At 60.0% G+C, this 18,796-nt stretch overlaps 1 protein-coding gene across 1 annotated transcript in view; it reads left to right on the top strand.

The window, feature by feature from the left end:
• LOC104297406 (lipase maturation factor 1) overlaps positions 1–18,796 on the top strand; it is an 81,397-nt gene that overhangs the window by 49,517 nt on the left and 13,084 nt on the right. Inside the window, exons 6-8 of the mRNA XM_054180225.1 lie at positions 6,683–6,860; positions 8,765–8,918; positions 14,935–15,118. Coding sequence (XP_054036200.1) covers positions 6,683–6,860; positions 8,765–8,918; positions 14,935–15,118 — 516 coding nt within the window. The remainder of the gene's footprint in view (positions 1–6,682; positions 6,861–8,764; positions 8,919–14,934; positions 15,119–18,796) is intronic.

Here is an 18,796-nt window from a genome sequence, read left to right as displayed (position 1 = left end):
GGAGTGGGATGGAGCTGGTCAGTGAAGCTCTTGGGCTGTTAATGGATGGAGAAAATGGCTCATGTGCTGCTTGGGCTCACTGATGAAATGAGCTCATGGGAATGAGTGAGGAAACCCAGGCCTGCTCTGCAGGAGCAGAGCTCTGCTTTCCCACAGCTCTTCTGGAGGGATCCTGAAGTGCTTTGCAGACAGCAGGTTTGGAGCTGTGTGCTGCAGTGGGACATCCCTGCTCCTCAGCTCGGTGGCAGGGCAAGCAGCTGCCAGGGCTGCAGGGACAAGGAGCAGCTTCTTCCCTCTGAGGGTGCTGGAGCCCTGGGGCAGGCTGCCCAGAGAGGTTGTGGAGTGAGATTCCAACTCCAGCTGGCCACTGTGGTCCTGGGCAAGCTGCTTTAGCAGGGCTTGGGCTGGGTGGCCTCACAGGATCACAGAATTGTTTCAGTTGGAGGAGACCTCTGAGGTCATGGAGCCCAATTGTCAGCCCAGCACCACCAAGGCTCTTAAACCATGTCCTGAAGTGTCATGTCCACACATTCCCTGGACACCTCCAGGGCTGCTGACTCCACCATCTCCCTCCATCTCCAGAGGTCCCTTCCAACCCCCACCGTGCTGGGATGCTGTGCAGGTAGAGGCAGGAGGGCAGACTCGATGGCTCCTGGAGCTCACTCCCAGCCCTCTGCTCCTGGGGTTGTCTCTTGCAATAGTTTAGAATTCTTCCAGACACCTCTCTCCTGGCTCTGTTGTGGCAGTGGTGTAACACCAGACACCTCTCTTCTGGCTCTGTGGTGGCAGTGGTGTAACACCAGACACCTCTCTCCTGGCTCTGTTGTGGCAGTGGTTTAACACCAGACACCTCTCTCCTGGCTCTGTTGTGGCAGTGGTGTAACACCAGACACCTCTCTTCTGGCTGTTGTGGCAGTGGTGTAACACCAGACATCTCTCTTCTGGCTGTTGTGGCAGTGGTTTAACACCAGACACCTCTCTTCTGGCTCTGTTGTGGCAGTGGTGTAACACCAGACACCTCTCTTCTGGCTGTTGTGGCCCAGGAGCTTCTCCTGCCTGCTGTCTGGCCACAGCAGCCTGTGATTTCACAACATGAACCCCAGCCCAACAAAGAAGCCTTAACCTGCACAAAAGTTGAGGGTGTAGGTGCCCGTTTGCTGGGAGAGGGAGAGGGGTTTGGGAGCAGGGCAGGGGACAGAAATGTGAGGAACCATTGTTTTTGGGCCTAGAACCAGGAAAACTCCTTTTCCCAAATTAATCCAGGGAGAGCCATGAATCCCCAGTATTTCATATCACACTTCATAAAACTCCAGTCATAATCCATAAACCTGACATTATTAGATTAAACCCCTCAGTTCCTCCTGGAAGGAGCTCGCTCATTAGACATGCTGCAGTTTTATAACCTCAGAGTTCCTCCCCAATTACCGTGATTAATACTGTGCCTTAACAAGAAATCCTCAGCAATCACCACAGGGGTTGGTACCATCTGTTGGGGATAATTGGGCACTGAAATATTGTCCAGCGAGAGAAGGAAGCTCCCTGGAACACCAGTCAGGGCGAAGGGAGGAAGGGAGCAGCCCGTCCGCCCCAGCAGAAGGTTGGGAGGGTGAGAGGCGGAGATGCCTTGGGCTGCTGTAGTGATAGAGAGCATAGGGTGCCCCAGCCTGGCAGCACACAGCCAGGGAATGGCTTGGCCTGGCTTGGCTTGGCTTGGCTTGGCTTGGCTTGGCTTGGAAGGGACCTTAAAGCTCACCCAGCTCTGTCGTGATAGAGAGCATAGGATGCCCCAGCCTGGCAGCACACAGCCATGGAATGGCTTGGCCTGGCTTGGCCTGGCTTGGCCTGGCTTGGCTTGGCCTGGCTTGGCTTGGCTTGGCTTGGCTTGGAAGGGACCTTAAAGCTCACCCAGCTCTGTCGTGATAGAGAGCATAGGGTGCCCCAGCCTGGCAGCACACAGCCATGGAATGGCTTGGCCTGGCTTGGCTTGGCTTGGCTTGGCTTGGCCTGGCTTGGCCTGGCCTGGCTTGGCTTGGCCTGGCTTGGCTTGGAAGGGACCTTAAAGCTCACCCAGCTCCACCCCCCTGCCATGGGCAGGGACACCAGGCTGGATGAGGCTCTGGCCAGCCTGCTCTAGTGTGAGGTGTCCCTGCCCATGGCAGGGGGGTTGGAACTGGCTGATCCTTGTGGTCCCTTCCAACCCTGACTGATCCTTTGATACTGTGACACCTCCCACCAGCCCCAGCTTGCTCAAGGCCTCACCCAGCCTGGCCCTGCACACCTGCAGGGAGGAGGCAGCCACAGCCTCCCTGCAGAGGCTGCAGTCACTGTGGGATGTGTTCCTCACAGCCTCCTTCTCCCTGCAGCCGCTGAGGGATCCCAGAAGTGTTTCACTTGGAAGAGAGGCTCAAGATCGCCAGCTCCAACCTCCAACCCACTGCCACCAAACCTCGTCCCAGGTCATGTTCCTGAGCACCTCCAGGCATGGCAGCTCCACCACCTCCCTGGGCAGCCTGTTCCAGCGCCTGACAGCTCCTAATTACCCACCCTGGCTAATGATCCAGAGCGATGAGGAGGCAAACAGCGCTGAAGTGTGGGTTCCATAGCGGTGTGTGTGGTGCTCCCCCTCTGACCTCAGCCTGGTTGAAGTCAGTGCATACTAATCAGGCTGTGTTCATTAACACAGCTCTCAATTAAGTGACCCTGTGCTGGTGGGGTTTGCCTGCTGCCCTTGCAGGAGCACTAAGCAAACAGCTCTCAGCTCTTCGCCGTGGTGCTGGGGGCTGCGTTCGGCGCGGCTGGGTGGTCCGCGGGAGGCTCGGCAGCGCTGATTCACCTCTCTTTATGGCTTGGAAGGCAGAAGCAAGAGATCTGATTTCCTCCAGCCCTTAAAAATCAGGGGAGTCAAAAATAATACAGGTTTGGCACTTGCTGGGCTGTGGGTGGAATCGTGAACCTGACACGTTTGTAACTTGGGCTGCTGCGAGCGAGGCTCAGCGCCTGCCCCAGCGCCTGTGCCCGCTGCTGGGCACTGGCAGAGGTGGCACACGTGGGCCAGGGGTGCCCAAGAGCTCGAGAAGGTCCTCATCTCCCTCTGCCCTGCCCTATTAATGCCACAGCTGGAGTGCTGGGTCCAGCTCTGGGCTCCCCAGTTTAAGAGAGACAAGAAACTGCTGGAGAGAGCCCAGCAGAGGCTGGGAAGGTGCTGAGGGGCCTGGAGCAGCTCCATGAGGAGCAGAGGCTGAGAGCCCTGGGGCTGAGAGCCTGCAGCAGAGCAGCCCCAGAGGGGAGCTGAGCAATGCTCAGCAAGAGATAAAGGCTGGGGGGCAAGAGGCTGGGGCCAGACTCTGCTCAGTGGTGCCCAAGGACAGCACAAGGGGCAGAGGGCACAAAGGGGAACCCAGGAGGTTCCACCTGAGCAGGAGGAGAAACTTCTTTGGTGTGAGGCTGCTGGAGGCCTGGAGCAGGCTGCCCAGAGAGGTTGTGGAGTCTCCTGGTCTGGAGAGCTTCCAACCCCCCCTGGGCACTGTGCCCCTGGGCAAGCTGCTGGGGGTTGCTGGTTGTTTCCCAAGCTCTTCTGCTCTGGTGCAGGCCAAGTTCAGACACAGACCCAGCTCCCAGGATAAACCACCTTGGGTTGTGTAACCCCTACCAGAAAAGGACCTCTGGTGAAAGGTAGAAGGAGAGTTTCTTTCAGGTGATGTCCCCACAGAGCATTGCTGGAACGAGGGTTAGTAGCCACAATTCTTCTGCTCTCTGCCTGTGGTGCAGCTGTACTCCACATCTTCATCTCACCTTGTGCAGTGTGTTCAGATGCAGGTGTTTCTCAGGGCAGGAGCTGTCCTCCTTCCTGTGGTGCAGCTGTACTCCACATCTTCATCTCACCTTGGGCAGTGTGTTTAGATGCAGGTGTTTCTCAGGGCAGGAGCTGTCCTCCTTCCTGTGGTGCAGCTGTACTCCACATCTTCATCTCACCTTGGGCAGTGTGTTCAGTCCAAGCTGCAGCCAGAGCCTCCTTGTGTTCTCTGGTTACAACAGGAACCTACCAACAACCCCCATGGAATGCCCCATGGAGAAACCCAGGTGTGGCCCACAGCCACCACCCTGGGGCTGGCTTCAGGAGACACAACCTTTTGCTGGCCCTGGAGCAAGTCCCACACCTGAGAGGAGGTTGGGGCTGGCTGGGGTCGCTCTCTAGGAGCAAGCCCCAGGAGAAGAGGAAGTGGCCTCAAGTTGCACCAGGAGAGGTTTGGGTTGGACATTAGAAGAGAATTCTTTACTGCAAGGGTTCTCCAAGCCTGGCCCAGGCTGCCCAGGGAGGTTGAGTCCCCATCCCTGGGGGTGTTTGCAAGGTGCAGAGCTGTGGTGCTGAGGGCCACGGCTTAGCCCTGGCTGGGTGAGGGAACGGTTGGAGTCGATCTTGGAAGCCTTTTCCAGCCCAACCAGTCGTGTGATTCTGTGCTCTGGTACAAGTGGCAGTGTCAGCAAGGGGGGGCTGGAGGCAGTCCCTTTGGGGAGGGAAGATGCAGGAGCTAAATGCTTCTGCTGTTTTGGCTTCAAAGCCCCAGTGAGAGTGAAAGCAGAGCTCGGAGTCCGGCAGCTCTCGGCATCCTCGGAGGCGTCGGCACAGCTTGGGCTCCTGCCTGCCAGGGGCGATGGACCAGGGCTGTGCAACACGTGGGGGGCTGCAGCAGGGTCGGGAGCAGAGCTGTCTGTGTGCTGCTGGGGTTGGGCTGTGTGGCAGGGCTCCTGTGCAGGGGCTGGAAGCACTAAGCTGACACCTGGGAGGGGAAGATAAATGTGGCGTGAAGGGCGGCAGGAGGGGCAGGGCTGCTGCAGCGTGAGAAATGTGACCAGCACTGTACAAGTTCCTGCTGAGAGCCTTCTGATGGCCTCCATACGGTCCCTGTCAGCACCCAGGGAGATTGATGGCACCTTGCTGGGGCCGAGGGCACAGCTGGGGGTGGGCAGGCAGGGAAGCCCTCGGGCAGAGCAGAGCGGAGCGCTTGGATGTGCTGCAGGGGGAACGGCGGAGCGGGGAGGGGGCTGTGCAAGTGGACCAGGGAGGGCTGGAGGCAGGTCAGATGCTGTGAGTAGAGGGTGGCCTTGACTAAATGTGGGCTAAGAAAAGGAGGAATTAAAGCCAGTGCTGGTGAGGAAGCAGAAGTTGCTCTGTGCTTTTGGGCTGGTGTGAAGCTCCAGCAAAGGCTCTGCCGGGCTGCTGGGACCTGCCTCCCGCAGGGCTCTGCCTGCACCTTCCCCGTGGCTGCTGGGTGAACATGGTGAGGAGAGGGCTTTGTGCAGCTGCAGGATGAAGCCACCTGCTGGGAGGATGTCATTCCTGACCAGGCTGAGGAGGCAGTGCCCAAAGATCACAGAATCACCTGGCTGGAGAAGACCTTAAGATCCCTGAGTCCAGCCAGAGCCTAACACCTCCCTGTGCGCAGCTCTCAGGCCAGGGCCCTGAGCCACTCATCAGAGCTTCCTTTGAGCACCTCCAGAGGTGGTGACTCCAGCACTGCCCTGGGCAGCCTGTTCCAACAGCTGACCACCTGAGGGCTTGCTGGAGGGGGGCAGAAAGCTTCCTCCTGTCTGTCAAGTCACTGTAAGAGAGTCACAAATGTTGCCCTGGGAGCTGCCCCATCCCTGCAGCCATCCCAGCTCAGGTTGCTTGGGGCTCTGAGCAACCTGCTGTGGCTGGGGCTGTCCCTGCTGGCTGCAGGGGGTTGGAGTAGAGGAGTCCCTCCCAACCCAGCCCAGCCTGGGATTCTATAAACCCCAGGATGTGCCTGCAGAGAGCTTTTCCCAACATGCAGAGATGTTTATGGAGCCTCCTCCAAAGGCTCACAGATTTTCCACTTTCTCTGCCTTCCACATGCAAAACATTCTCCTAAATGGCCAATAAAAGCTAAAAAACCCCAAGCCAAGGCCTCCTGACCCCCCTCTCACTGCTCTGTTTAATGAGAAGCTCCAGTCTTTCCTCCTGGAGGGTTTCAGGAGCCTTGCTGTCACAGTGACCCCAGCACAAGCAGGAAGGGGATGGATCCCCTTGGGACCCCACTGCTGTGCTGACACCAGGAGCAGCATGGGAATGAAGTCACTCTGTCCCCTGCCTGCTCCTGCTCCTGCTGCAGGCAAGGGCAGAGCCTGCCTTGCAAGTCCATGGGGTACCTTTGGGCTGCAGCCTGGGCAGGGAAGGGTTTGCCATGGCTGTTGGACTCATGGATATCAGCAAAGCCTGTGCCAGGGTGCTGAAAACCATCCAGCATTTCCCTCACCACAATGCAGTTGCTCTTTGCAGCCTCATGGCTCTCTGCAGCTCCCTGGAAGGAGGTTGGAGTGGGGCTGTTGGCCTCTCCTCCCCAGTGCCAAGTGATGGAGCAAAAGGAGATGGCATCAAGTTGCACCAGGGGGGGGTTAGCTTGGACATGAGGAACAATTCCCTTCCTGCAGGAGTGGTCAGGGCCTGGCAGAGGCTGCCCAGGGAGGTGGTGGAGTCCCCATGCCTGGAGGTGTTCAAGAGCCCTGTGGCCATGGCCCTGGGGCCAGGGTTTGGTGGCCATGGTGGGGTTGGGCTGGGCTTGGGCTGGCTGATCCGACCACAACAATTCCACGTCTCTGCTGCTGTCATTTAAGCAGGTGCCTGATGTCACTCAAGCCTCCACTGCTCTCTTGTCCCCTTCAGGTGCTTCTGATCCTCAGTGGGAACCTGAGCTTCCTCAACTGGCTGACCATCATCCCCAGCCTGGCCTGCTTCGACGACCGCAGCCTGGGCTTCCTCTTCAGCCGCAGCCCCGGGGGGCTGAGGCAGCGGCTGGCACGGATGCAGCTCAGGCAGGCCTCTGAGAAGCAGCTTCCCCTGGGTGAGTTACTCCCAGAGCATGGCACAGAGGTGTCTCTGCTCAGCTTGCCTCAGAGGCTGGCCCCTTCTGGAGCAAAGCCAGGCGGGCAGGGAGGTGACTCTGCCCCTCTGTGCTCTCCTCTGAGGGCTGGAGGGCTCCTGGACTTCACCCTGCAGAGGATGAGCTGGTGACTGGCTCGCTCAGGTTGCAGGTTCAAAGGCCAGGATGGAAGAGCCTTGGGGTGAGGATTTTGTGTTAGGAGTCTGTGTTTGGTGTCCTCTCCCCCAGGGAGCAGTGGCTCTGGGATCCATCTGCCCTCTGCCCCGAGCTGTGCTGGGGCTACACAGGCAGCTGGTGCAGTGCCTGCACATGGGGCTGGGCTGCTAGACAGATCCAGCTGGGAAGTTCTGGCTGAGTCTGGACTTCTGCATCTGCTTTCTTCTGCCAGCAGAGCAGAGGCTGCTGGACTGGTGCTGTGTGGCAAGGGTCAGCAGAGCAGAGGAGAGGAGGGTCCCCAGCCAGGGCTCATCACCTGGTCTGGCAAGGCTCTGGCCACATCCTTGCAGTCTGTGTGTCCCTGCTGTGCAGCCCTCAGGCTGCCCTCCCCAGTGCTCAGCTCCTGCCTGCTTCCCCCAGAACCCTGTGGCTCGTGCCCCATGCTCCTTCCCCAGCTCTTGCTCCATCCACTCCTCCTTCTGCTTGGGTTTTCCTCCTGTATTAAACCTTCTGCTCTCTGGCTGAGTGGCTGTGACCCCAAGGGCCTGGTGCCAGTCACCACCTGCTGAGGGATGAGCAGCCCAGGTATGGCCATGGAGCGTGACCTGAGGAGCTGCTGGTGGCAGAGCTGTGTGTCTGTGCCCACCCTTCAACTGCAGGCTAAGAAGTCCAGTCCAAGGAAGACAAAACCCAGCATCTTGGTGGACTCAGCCTGCCCTGGCAGCAGCACAGGAGGGTGAGGGAAGGCATCTCAGCAAGCTCCCTCCCAAAGCAAATGCTTCTCCAGAAACCTTCTCAGACTAAACAGTTATTAATAGCTTCTGGGAGAGGTTCAAATAAACATCCCTCTCCTGCAGAGATAAGGGGAAAGCTGCAAGTGAGGGCTTTGAATCTGATCCTTTGGCTGCTGATGTTAAATAAATGGAGAAGGGCCATGAGGGCAGAGCCCCTCAGAGGTCAGGGCTGCTTGTTTGTCCCGTGGCAGGAGGTGTCTGCTTGGCTGCAGAGCCAGCACTGCTCCTGCACACCAAAGCCCCAGGTGCTGGGGGGCAGCGCAGGCCTCGTGCCTGGGTGATGAGCAGTGAGGGAAATGAGGTTTGTGTGTGGAGGTGGTGAGGGGGCAGGGGGGAGGCAGGAAGCAAGTTTGGGGCAGTGGGGAGGAGACAACCTCAGGGAGGGACGGAGCAGGGGGGGCTGGGGGCACTCCATGCACAGCCTGCAAGCCAGGAGGGCAGTTGTGAGCGAGGTGCAAGTGCCAGCTGTGGGTTTGCCTGTACTAAGCCCTGCTCAGTCTGACATTGCAGACATTTTTCCTCTTAGCCCTTTCTCAGACTATTTGGAGAGAGGCAGATCCCTGGAGCCACAGCATCCAGCCCCTGGCAAGGTCAGCCCAAGAGCTGGGAGCAGCTGGGAGCAGCCAGGCAGGGGCCTGGCCACCACCTGGGGAGCAGAGCCCATCCCCAGCACAGAGTCCTGCAGTGGGCTGGAGGGGAGGGGACCTTAGAGACCATCCAGCTCCAGCCCCCTGCCAGGGGCAGGGACCCCTCCCACCGGCCCAGGCTGCTCCAGGCCTCATCCAGCCTGGCCTTGAGCTCCTGCAGGGAGGGAGCATCCACCCTGGGCACCCTGCTGCAGTGCCTCCCCTCCCTCCCTGGGGAGAACTTCTTGCTGAGTCCCCTTCCCCTGCTCTGCTTCTGTGTCCTGACCAGGCTGCCACGTCCGCAGGGTGGTGAACGTCTCCTTCGGCCTGCTGGTTGCCTACCTCAGCATCCCAGTGGTCCTGAACCTGCTCAGCTCCAGACAAGTCATGAACACCTCCTTCACCCCTCTCAGGATAGTGAACACCTATGGAGCCTTTGGGAGGTACCAGTGTTGCAGGGACATGTCAGCATGGCCTGGGGTTGTGCCAGGGGAGCTTCAGGTTGGTGTCAGGAGCAGCTCCTCCCCAGAAGGGGTCCCCAGGCTGCCCAGGGGGCTGGGGGAGTCACCCTGCCTGCAGGGCTTTCAGAGCCCCATGGAAGTGGTGCTGAAGGCTGTAGTGTGGTGGTGGTGGCTGAGCAGCAGTGGTGCACTGTGAGCTCTGTTGGGCTTGGTGACCTCGAAGGTCCCTGCCAAGCTGAGCAGTTCTGTGCTGCTTTGCTGCTCTCCCCAGTGTGCTTGGTAGGCTGTGAGCCTTCAGCATCTCCAGGCTTGGCATGGCTGCTTCTGGGAGTGAAGGAGAGAAGGAGCAGGTTTATTTCCCACCAACCTCTGTCTTCCTTGAGCCCCTTTTGCTGAGCTCTTTCACCTTGGTGCAGGAGGAGGATGTCCCTAGGGGAGAGGGAGTTCATCAGTGGACAGCCTTCAGCACCCCCAGCCCCTGGGTCTGTGGTGAACTCCCCCTGCCCCTCCTGTCAGTGCTCACAGAGCAGTTCCTGGCCAGCAGGTTTGAGGCCAGCAGGAGGAAGTGCTGCTTCCAGCAGGGGCTTGGGGAATTCCCTGCTGCAGGAAGCTGTGGAGACAAAAACTGTGAAGGGCCTGCAGAAAAGCCAGGGGGAGAGGACAGCCCAGCAGCAGGCTGGCTGCTGCCTTCAGCTCAGGAAATCCCAGTCCCACCTGCAAGGTGGGACCAGGCAAGGCAAACACCTCCAGCTGAGTTGGTAGCTGCTTAACCTTGAGTCTGGGCTCGGTGGGGACAGGTCAGCAGGCTTAGCTCAGCCATGGCTGGGTTCATCACAATGCTCCTTGGGTGCTGTCCCTCCCAGCCAGTTCCTGAGCAGGGCAGCTGAGGACTTGCTGAAGGAGGCTTCCTCAGGACAGCCCTCCCAGGGCCAGCAGCAGGGCCAGGCTTCTCTGCAGGCACCTCTGGCCTGGCCACCAGCTCACATTTAGCCGCTCTCCATCATTTTCCTCCAGTCCTGGCTCACTGGGGAGGTCCCAGGTGACTGGAAACTGGCCAATGTGGTCCCCATCCACAAGAAGGGACGGATGGAGGAACCTGGAAACTACAGACCAGTCAGCCTGACCTCAGTGCCAGGGAAAGTGATGGAGCAGGTTATCCTGGCGGCAATAACTGCACCTGAAGGATGGCCAAGGGCTCGGGTCCAGCCAACATGGATTTAGGAAGGGCAGGTCCTGCCTCTCCAACCTGATCTCCTTCTATGATCAGGTGACCCGTCTGGTGGATGTGGGGCAGGCTGTGGATGTAGTCTATCTGGACTTCAGCAAGGCCTTTGACACCGTCCCCCACAGCAGACTGCTGGCTAAGCTGTCAGCTCGTGGCTTGGACAGCAACACTCTGTGCTGGGTTAGGAACTGGCTGGAGGGCCGAGCCCAGAGAGTGGTGGTGAATGGTGCCACATCCGGCTGGCGGCCAGTCACCAGTGGCGTCCCCCAGGGATCAGTGCTGGGCCCCATCCTCTTTAACATCTTCATTGATGATCTGGATGAGGGGGTTGAGTCAGTCATCAGCAAGTTTGCAGATGACACCAAGTTGGGAACAGAGGTTGGTCAGTTAGAGGGTAGAAAGGCTCTGCAGAGGGACCTTGACCGACTGGACAGATGGGCAGAGTCCAATGGGATGGCATTTAATAAGTCTAAGTGCCGGGTGCTGCACTTTGGCCACGGCAACCCCATGCAGAGCTACAGGCTGGGGTCAGAGTGGCTGGAGAGCTGCCAAACGGAGAGGGACCTGGGGGTGCTGATTGACACCCGCCTAAACATGAGCCAGCAGTGTGCCCAGGTGGCCAAGAAGGCCAATGGCATCCTGGCCTGTATTAGGAATAGTGTGGCCAGCAGGAGCAGGGAGGTCATTGTGCCCCTGGACTCTGCATTGGTTAGGCCACACCTTGAGTACTGTGTCCAGTTCTGGGCCCCTCAGTTTAGGAAGGACATCGAGACACTTGAACGTGTCCAGAGAAGGGCAACAAGGCTGGGGAGAGGCCTTGAGCACAGCCCTGTGAGGAGAGGCTGAGGGAGCTGGGGTTGTTTAGCCTGGAGAAGAGAAGGATCAGAGGCGACCTCATTGCCCTCTACAACTACCTGAAGGGTGGTTGTAGCCAGGTGGGGGTTGGTCTCTTCTCCCAGGCAACCAGCACCAGAACAAGGGGACACAGTCTCAAGTTGTGTCAGGGGAGGTTTAGACTCGAGGTGAGGAAAAAGTTCTTCACTGAGCGAGTCATTCGTCATTGGAATGTGCTGCCCAGGGAGGTGGTGGAGTCGCCGTCCCTGGAGGTGTTCAAGGGGAGATTGGACGTGGCGCTTGGTGCTATGATCTAGTTGTGAGGTCTGTTGGAACAGGTTGGACTTGATGATCCTTGGGGTCTCTTCCAACCTTAGTTACTGTGATACTGTGATACTGTGATACCATGGGACCATGGGCTGCTGCCCAGAGGCCTGAGCTCAGCACTGGGAGCTGCAGCTCTGAAGGCAGCACACAGGAGAAGCCTCAGGAGTTAATCAGGGCTTATGAGAGGTGAAGAGCATTGGCTGCTGGGAGGGCTGGCTGGGCAGGTCTCCCCATGAGCAGTGGAGATGCAGAGGAGCACATCAGGTGCAGAAGATGTTCTCACATAGCACAAATTCCTCTGGAAAGAAAAGAGTTAGGGGAAAACCACCCACCCCCCCTGGTTAGGTGTCTCCACACCAGACAGAGCAGGGGGACCTGCTGAAGCTCCTGCTTGGCTTTGGGAGAGGCAGAAATAAGCCCTGGGCCTCTCTGACTCAGCAGTGCTGCGCAGAGCAGGAGCAGGGAAGTGATGGTGCCCTGGGCAGGCCACACCTCGGATCCTGGGTTCAGCTTTGGGCCTCCCAGAAGGACACTGGGGGCTGGAGGGGCCAAGAGGAGGACAGCAAAGCTGGGGAAGGGTCTGGAGAGCAGGGCTGGGGAGGAGCAGCTGAGGGAGCTGGGGAAGAGGAGGCTGAGGGAGACCTCCTTGCTCTCTGCAGCTCCCTGAGAGGAGGCTGCAGGGAGGTTGGGGTTGGGCTCTGCTCCCTTGTACCAGGTGAGAGAAGGAGAGGAGATGTCCTGAAACTGTGATTGGAGAGGAAGTGGTCTGAAAATTCCCCTTGGGAGGTTGGGGTTGGACATTAGGGAAAGCTTTTCCTGGCAGAGGCAGGACATTAGGGAAAGCTTTTCCTGGCAGACTCCATGGGGTGGAGTCCCCATGCCTGGGGCTGTTCCAGAGCCCTGTGGCCATGGCACCTGGGGCCAGGGTTTGGTGGCCACGGTGGGGTTGGGCTGAGGGTTGGGCTGGGTGGATGAGCTTGGAGGTCCTTCCCTGCCAGAGCAGCTCTGTGGTCCTCTGAGGGCTGGAGAGGTGAGGCTGCAGGAGGCTGTTTTCTTTGGGTTGCTTTTCCCCCTTCCCTTCTGCAGCCCTGGGTTTCTGTTTCAGCAGGGCCCAAGCAGCATGTGATGAAATGCTGCTGTAATGTGTTTGTAATTCCAGCCTGTGCAAACCAATAAAAGGAGGATTGCAGCCCATAATGGATATGGGATGATGTGAAACCTGACAGGTTTGGAATCACACAGTAGGACCAAACTTTTATTAGTAATTTGGTGTCCCTGATTTACAGCCTGCTCCCAGCCCCTGGGCAGCTGGCCATGCCTCATAACTCAGCCCAGTCCAGAGCATGCAACTTGGCTGCAGAACCCAGAACTCCATTAAATGGAGGCAACAATTAGGAGCTGAGCTTGCAGCCCAGGAGGCCAAGGGCAGCCTGCAGCCAGAGCAGTGTGGCCAGGGATGGAGAGAGGGGATCCTGCCCCTCTGCTCTGCTCAGACCTCACCTGCAGGGCTGTGCCCAGCTCTGGGGCACTCAGCACAGGAAGGGCCTGGAGGTGATGGAGCAGGGCCAGAGGAGGGCCAGGAAAATGCTCAGGGGGTTGGAGCAGCTCTGCCCCAAGGCCAGGCTGAGGGAGCTGGGGCTGTGCAGCCTGCAGGAGAGAAGGCTCCAGGCAGACCTCACAGCAGCCTGCCAGGACCTGAAGGGCTGCAGGAAGGCTGCAGAGGGACTGCTCCCAAAGGGCTGCAGGGACAGGAGCAGAGGCAATGGTTTGGAATGAGAGCAGAGCAGATTGAGATTGGATGTGAGGAACAAGTTCTGCCCCAGGAGGCTGCTGGAACACTGCAGCAGGTTGCCCAGGGAGGTGGCTGAGGCTCCATGCCTGGAGCTGTTCAAGGTGAGGCTGGAGAGGGCTCTGAGCAGCCTGATCCAGGGGAGGATGTCCCTGCTGCCTGCAGGGCTTGGCCTGGATGAGCTCTGGAGCTCCCTTCCACCCCAAACCCTTCTGTGATTCCATGCTGAGCATTTCTGGGGTTGTAATCATCTCTCATTAGAAGCCCTCGAGGGGGAGAAGGTGGAGGCTTTGTGTTTCCAAGCTTTGGGGTTCTTGGCTTGGAAGAGGAAGAACCAAAGCTGTAAGAACCTCAGGTGGTGCTGGGGGCTGCATCTCTGTGGTGGTGCTGGGGGCTGCAGCTCTGCAGTGCAGACAAGTGTCACCAGCAGCTCCCTGAGAGCTTGGGGGTGATGTTTTCCCCTGGGCTTGATGTCTTTCTCAGGGCAGTTTGCCCTTCCTGCTGCTCCACCAGCTTGCTTTGCCCCTGGAGGGCCTGCAGGCAGGCAGGCAGCAGAGCTGCCCTGGGCTGGGTGCTTGCTGCTCTCCAGAGCTGGGTCTGGAGGGGGCTCTTTGGTTTCCACTTGCTGCTTTTCTTGGCCTGCTCTGCATTGGCTCACACCTTACCTCCTCCTCCTCCTGCTGACTAATAGCTCCAGGAGACCTCTCTTCCAGCTGGGGTGGTGCAGAGACAGCTGTTAATGGTACCCCAAGAGTCAGCTGCTGGGGGGGCTCCATATGGGGCCAGCCACCCCCACAGGCTCAGGCAGCTGTGGCCATTTAACCTGGGCTCACTGAGGGTGCCCTGCCCAAGGCTTGAGCTGGAGCTCAGCATCCCATGGGCAGCAGGGCTGCCAGGAGGGCCAGGCTCACCAAGGGGGTGCTGGAGTGGTCCCAGCTGGAAGGTGCTCTGCTGGTCCTGAAGCAGAAGGCCTCAGGGCCAGACCTTCAAAATGCAGAGGCAGGACTGAGCTGGGGAAATGTGAGCCAGCAGTGTGCCCAGGTGGCCAAGACAGCCAGCAGCATCCTGCTCTGGACCAGAGACAAGGGCTGGAGCAGTTAGTGCAGGTGAGAGATGCTGGCCTGGGCCTTGGCAGAGCCTCACTGTGCTCTCAGTGCCTTGGGCAGTGGAGGGCTCGGAGCTAAGAGGCAAAGCCACCAATTGCAGTCCCCTCTGTGGGCTCCTTGGAGTGCTGCAGCCCCAGGCTGGGGGCAGGCAGTGGGGGAGGGTTTCCATGCACCTTGCTGCTGGACAGATCAAAGATGTGCTGGGCAGGCAGGTTCCTGCAGCTGGAGCCCCCAGCTGTGCCCTGAGGCCACTGCCTGCCCCTGCCCTGCTGCCTGCCCCTGCCCTGAGCTCCCTGCCCCTGCCCTGCTGCCTGCCCTGAGCTCCCTGCCCCTGCCCTGCTGCCTGCCCCTGCCCTGCTGCCTGCCCTGAGCTCCCTGCCCCTGCCCTGAGCTCCCTGCCCCTGCCCTGCTGCCTGCCCTGAGCTCCCTGCCCCTGCCCTGCTGCCTGCCCCTGCCCTGCCCCTGCCCTGAGCTCCCTGCCCCTGCCCTGCTGCCTGCCCCTGCCCTGCTGCCTGCCCTGAGCTCCCTGCCCCTGCCCTGCTGCCTGCCCTGAGCTCCCTGCCCCTGCCCTGAGCTCCCTGCCCCTGCCCTTGCCCTGCCCCTGCCCTGAGCTCCCTGCCCCTGCCCTGCTGCCTGCCCCTGCCCTGCCCCTGCCCTGAGCTCCCTGCCCCTGCCCTGCCCCTGCCCTGAGTGACAGTGCCATGTTGTGTCCCACAGCATCACCAAGGAGAGAACAGAAGTCGTCCTTCAGGGCACAGCCAGCCTGGATCCCAACGACCCTGCTGCTGTCTGGGAGGAGTATGAGTTCAAGTGCAAGCCTGGGGCCCTGAAGAGGAGGCCATGCTTCATCTCCCCCTACCACTACCGCCTGGACTGGCTCATGTGGTTCGCTGCCTTCCAGGTAGGTGCCCCGGGGGCTGTGCAGCCTTGGCTGGCCCAGGAGAGCCAGAGGGATGGAGGCAGAGTGTGCTGGCCTGGCTGGGGCAGGCTGGCAGCCCTGGCTGAGTTCACTCTGCTCAGAAAGGAAGGTTGTGTTCCTCGAGGGTGGTTGCTGCTCCTGGGGGGAGCTCCTGGGGATCTGGCCTGAGGCTTCTCCCTGTCCCTCAGCAGCAGCCAGAGCTGTACAGGTGCTGGGAAAGGCCCTGGGCTGCTGCTGCCTTGCAGAGTGGTGGCACAGAGGGGCAGAGCTGCCTCACAAGGTGTGCAGGGCTCAGCAGGGCTGGCAGCAGGCACCCACAGCCCCCTGGGGACGCTGCCTGCTGGCTGCAGGGGGATGGAGAGGGCCTCAGAGCCTTTCCTCAGGAGGGGGCAGCAAACAGGGGGCAGCCATCAGCTGAAGGCGAGGAGAGGAGGGAAACTTGTACAACTGATCATTGTATGGCACAGGAGCCCAGCCTGGGGGGGCTGGAAGGGACCCCTGGGCATCACCCAGCCCAAGCCCTGCTCCAGCAGGGCACCCACAGCAGCTTGCCCAGGGGCACAGTGCCCAGGGAGGGTTGGAAGCTCTCCAGACCAGGAGACTCCACAGCCTCTCTGGGCAGCCTGCTCCAGGGCTCAGCACCCCCCAGGCTGTGCTGCTCCAGGCCCCTCAGCATCTTCACAGCCTCACCTCCCATCCAAGTGGCTGCTGCCAGAGCTGTGCCCCAGTCCTGCACTGCATCCCCTCCCTGCTGTGGTGGCAGCAGCTGCAGCTGGATCTTTCTGCAGCCATCCCAGCCTGTGCATCCCAGGCCCACTGCAGCTGGAGGCTTTCCCATGGCCTCTCTGGTGCACCCAGATCTCTGTGAAGCAATTTGAGATCCTGTTCTTAGAAGAGATTGGCAAAAGGAGCAGAGAGGAGGGGGAAGGAAAGCCCTCCTGAAGGGCAGAGTGAGGATGGCTCCTGGGGAGCACAAGGAGAGGCAGCTTGGGCTCAGCAGGAGGCTTGTTCAAGTCTGGGCCTTCAGGCATGTCAATACCTTCTCAGGCCTGGAAGGAAATCCCCTCTGGAGTGGCAGAGCGTTTGCCTGGAAGCTGTGAGCTGTACCTTTGATCCTCTCAGCCCAGGGAGGGCTGACTGTGCTGCTGTCCTCCCCACACCGCAGCCAGCAGAGGTTCCCCACCGTCCCGATGCTCTTTAGACCCAGGAGCTGCAGAGGGGATGAGAAACCACAGCCTGAAAGCCCAGCAGAAGTTTGTGGAGCCAGGCAAGTCCTGCAAGCCCCATGCAGTGCTTTACAGAGTCCATAAACCAGGGGGCTTCAGCCCTGGATTAGCTTTCATTTGTTGGTAGAGGTTCTGGGCTTTCTCTGCACCACAGCTCAGCATCTGCCCCAGAGCAGGCAGCCACAGGGCTGCTGCTGCTGCTGCTGCAGGGTGCTGGCAGTGGCCAGGCAGGGAGCTGACACCTCCAGCCCTGCCAGGCTCAGCATCTGCCCCAGAGCAGGCAGCCACAGGGCTGCTGCTGCTGCTGCAGGGTGCTGGCAGTGGCCAGGCAGGGAGCTGACACCTCCAGCCCTGCCAGGCTCAGCATCTGCCCCAGAGCAGGCAGCCACAGGGCTGCTGCTGCTGCTGCTGCAGGGTGCTGGCAGTGGCCAGGCAGGGAGCTGACACCTCCAGCTCTGACAGGCTGCAGAAAAGCCAAAGTCTTGGGGGGAAGATATTTACCTTCCCTTTGTGCTGCTCATGACAGCTTCCTCTTTGCACCTCATCACCACTTGACATATGATGCCTGCCACGGCCCCGGGCTGCCTGAGGAGCCTCCCACCCTGGCTGGAGCTGCAGCATCTGTGCTGAAGAGCTGCAGCATGGCAGAGCTGATGGGAACAGCTCTGGCAGGAGGAAAGGCTGAGAGCCCTGGGGCTTTGGAGTCTGGAGGAGAGAGCCTGAGGGGGATCTGATCAGTGCTGATCAATACTTGCAGGGTGGGGGTCAGCAGGATGGGACCAGGCTTTGCTCAGTGGTGCCCAGTGACAGGGCAAGGGGCACAACCTGCAGCATCAGGAGTTCCCTCTAAAGATGAGGAGGAACCTCTGTAACTGAAGGGTGGCAGAGCCTGGGGCAGGCTGCCCAGAGAGCTGCTGAGTCTCCATCTCTGCAGGCATTCCAAACCCAGCTGGATGTGTCCCTGTGTGACCTGCCCTGGGTGCCCCTGCCCTGGGTGCCCTGCCCTGGGTGCCCTGCCCTGGGTGCCCCTGCCCTGGGTGCCCTGCCCTGGGTGCCCCTGCCCTGGGTGCCCCTGCCCTGGGTGCCCTGCCCTGGGTGCCCCTGCCCTGGGTGCCCTGCCCTGGGTGCCCCTGCCCTGGGTGCCCTGCCCTGGGTGCCCTGCCCTGGGTGCCCCTGCCCTGGCAGGGGTTGGAGTTGATCTCCAGAGGTCCCTCCCTGGGCAGCCTCTGCCAGCCCCTGACCACTCTGGCAGGAGAGGATTTCTTTCCTAACCCCCATCCTAAGCCTCCCCTGGCACAATTCAGGCCATTTCCTTTCATTCTGTCACCTGAGACTGGGGACAAGAGGCCAACCCCAGCTGGCTCCAGGCTCCTTGGAGGGAGCTGTAGGCAGCAGAGGTTTCCCCTCCTCACTGCCATGGGATGCCCAGGAGCTGGAGGAGGCTGATAGACCCTCATGGCCTGATCAACACCAAGGGAGACCTTGTCCATGCAGGCAGTGGCTGCTGTGCCTCCCTCCTGGGCTCCCCTTGGCTCAAAGTGGCTTTGCTGCCCCAGGGCAGGGGTGGCATGAGAGCTCTGCCAGCTGGCTGCCTTCCCCACAAGGTCTAAGAGCTGGTGCCCAAAGCCTTGCTGCACCACCTGCCTCCCCTGGGGAGCTGCTGCCTTCCCAAGCATGGGCTCATAGGACCAGAACTGGTCTGGTTGGAAGAGACCTGGAAGGTCATCCAGCCCAACCCTTACCCCAGCACTGCCAGGGCACCACCAGCCCAAGGCCCTCAGCACCACAGCTCCAGGGCTTTGAACCCCCCTCAGGGATGAGGACTCCACCTGGGCAGCCTGGGCCAGGCCTTGCAAAGCCTTTGGGGGAAGAGATTGTTCCTCATGTCCAACCTGAGCCTGCCCTGGTGCAGCTTGAGGCTGTTTCCTCTTGTCCCTTTGCCTCCTCCTTGGGAGAAGAGACCAAGGCAAAGCTCCTGGGGGGCAGGAGCAGGTGTGGGAGTCTTGCTCCATGCCTGAGTCAGGATGAAGACAGCAGCTGGGGACCTGCATCACTGTGCAGGGTCAGCCCCCAGCTGTCTGTGTGCTTGTTGAAGATCCAGAGCCTAAGGATGAGCCCAGGGCACGGCTCCATGCCCACCTGAAAGCATCTGTCATGCTGCTTTATTCATCCACTGGCTGACTCCAGCTCCAGCTCAACTGTTTTGCAAACCCAGAGGTGGCAAAGAAAGGCCAACAAGGAGTGTGCTGAGCAGGGCAAGGGAGAGTCTTACCCCTCTGCCCTGCCCCAGAGAGCCTGCAGCTGAATTGGAGCATCCAGTTCAGGGCTCCCCAGGTCAGTACAGACAGGGAACTGCTGGAGAGAGCCCAGGGGAGGCTCCAAAGCTGCTGAGGGGCCTGGAGCTGCTCTGTGAGGAGCAGAGGCTGAGAGCCCT

The sequence above is a fragment of the Dryobates pubescens genome, chromosome 4 (assembly GCF_014839835.1).
Source record: "Dryobates pubescens isolate bDryPub1 chromosome 4, bDryPub1.pri, whole genome shotgun sequence".
Classification (NCBI taxonomy): domain Eukaryota; kingdom Metazoa; phylum Chordata; class Aves; order Piciformes; family Picidae; genus Dryobates; species Dryobates pubescens.
The sequence above is the reverse complement of the archived record's forward strand: the minus strand, read 5'-3'. Positions and strand labels throughout refer to the sequence as shown.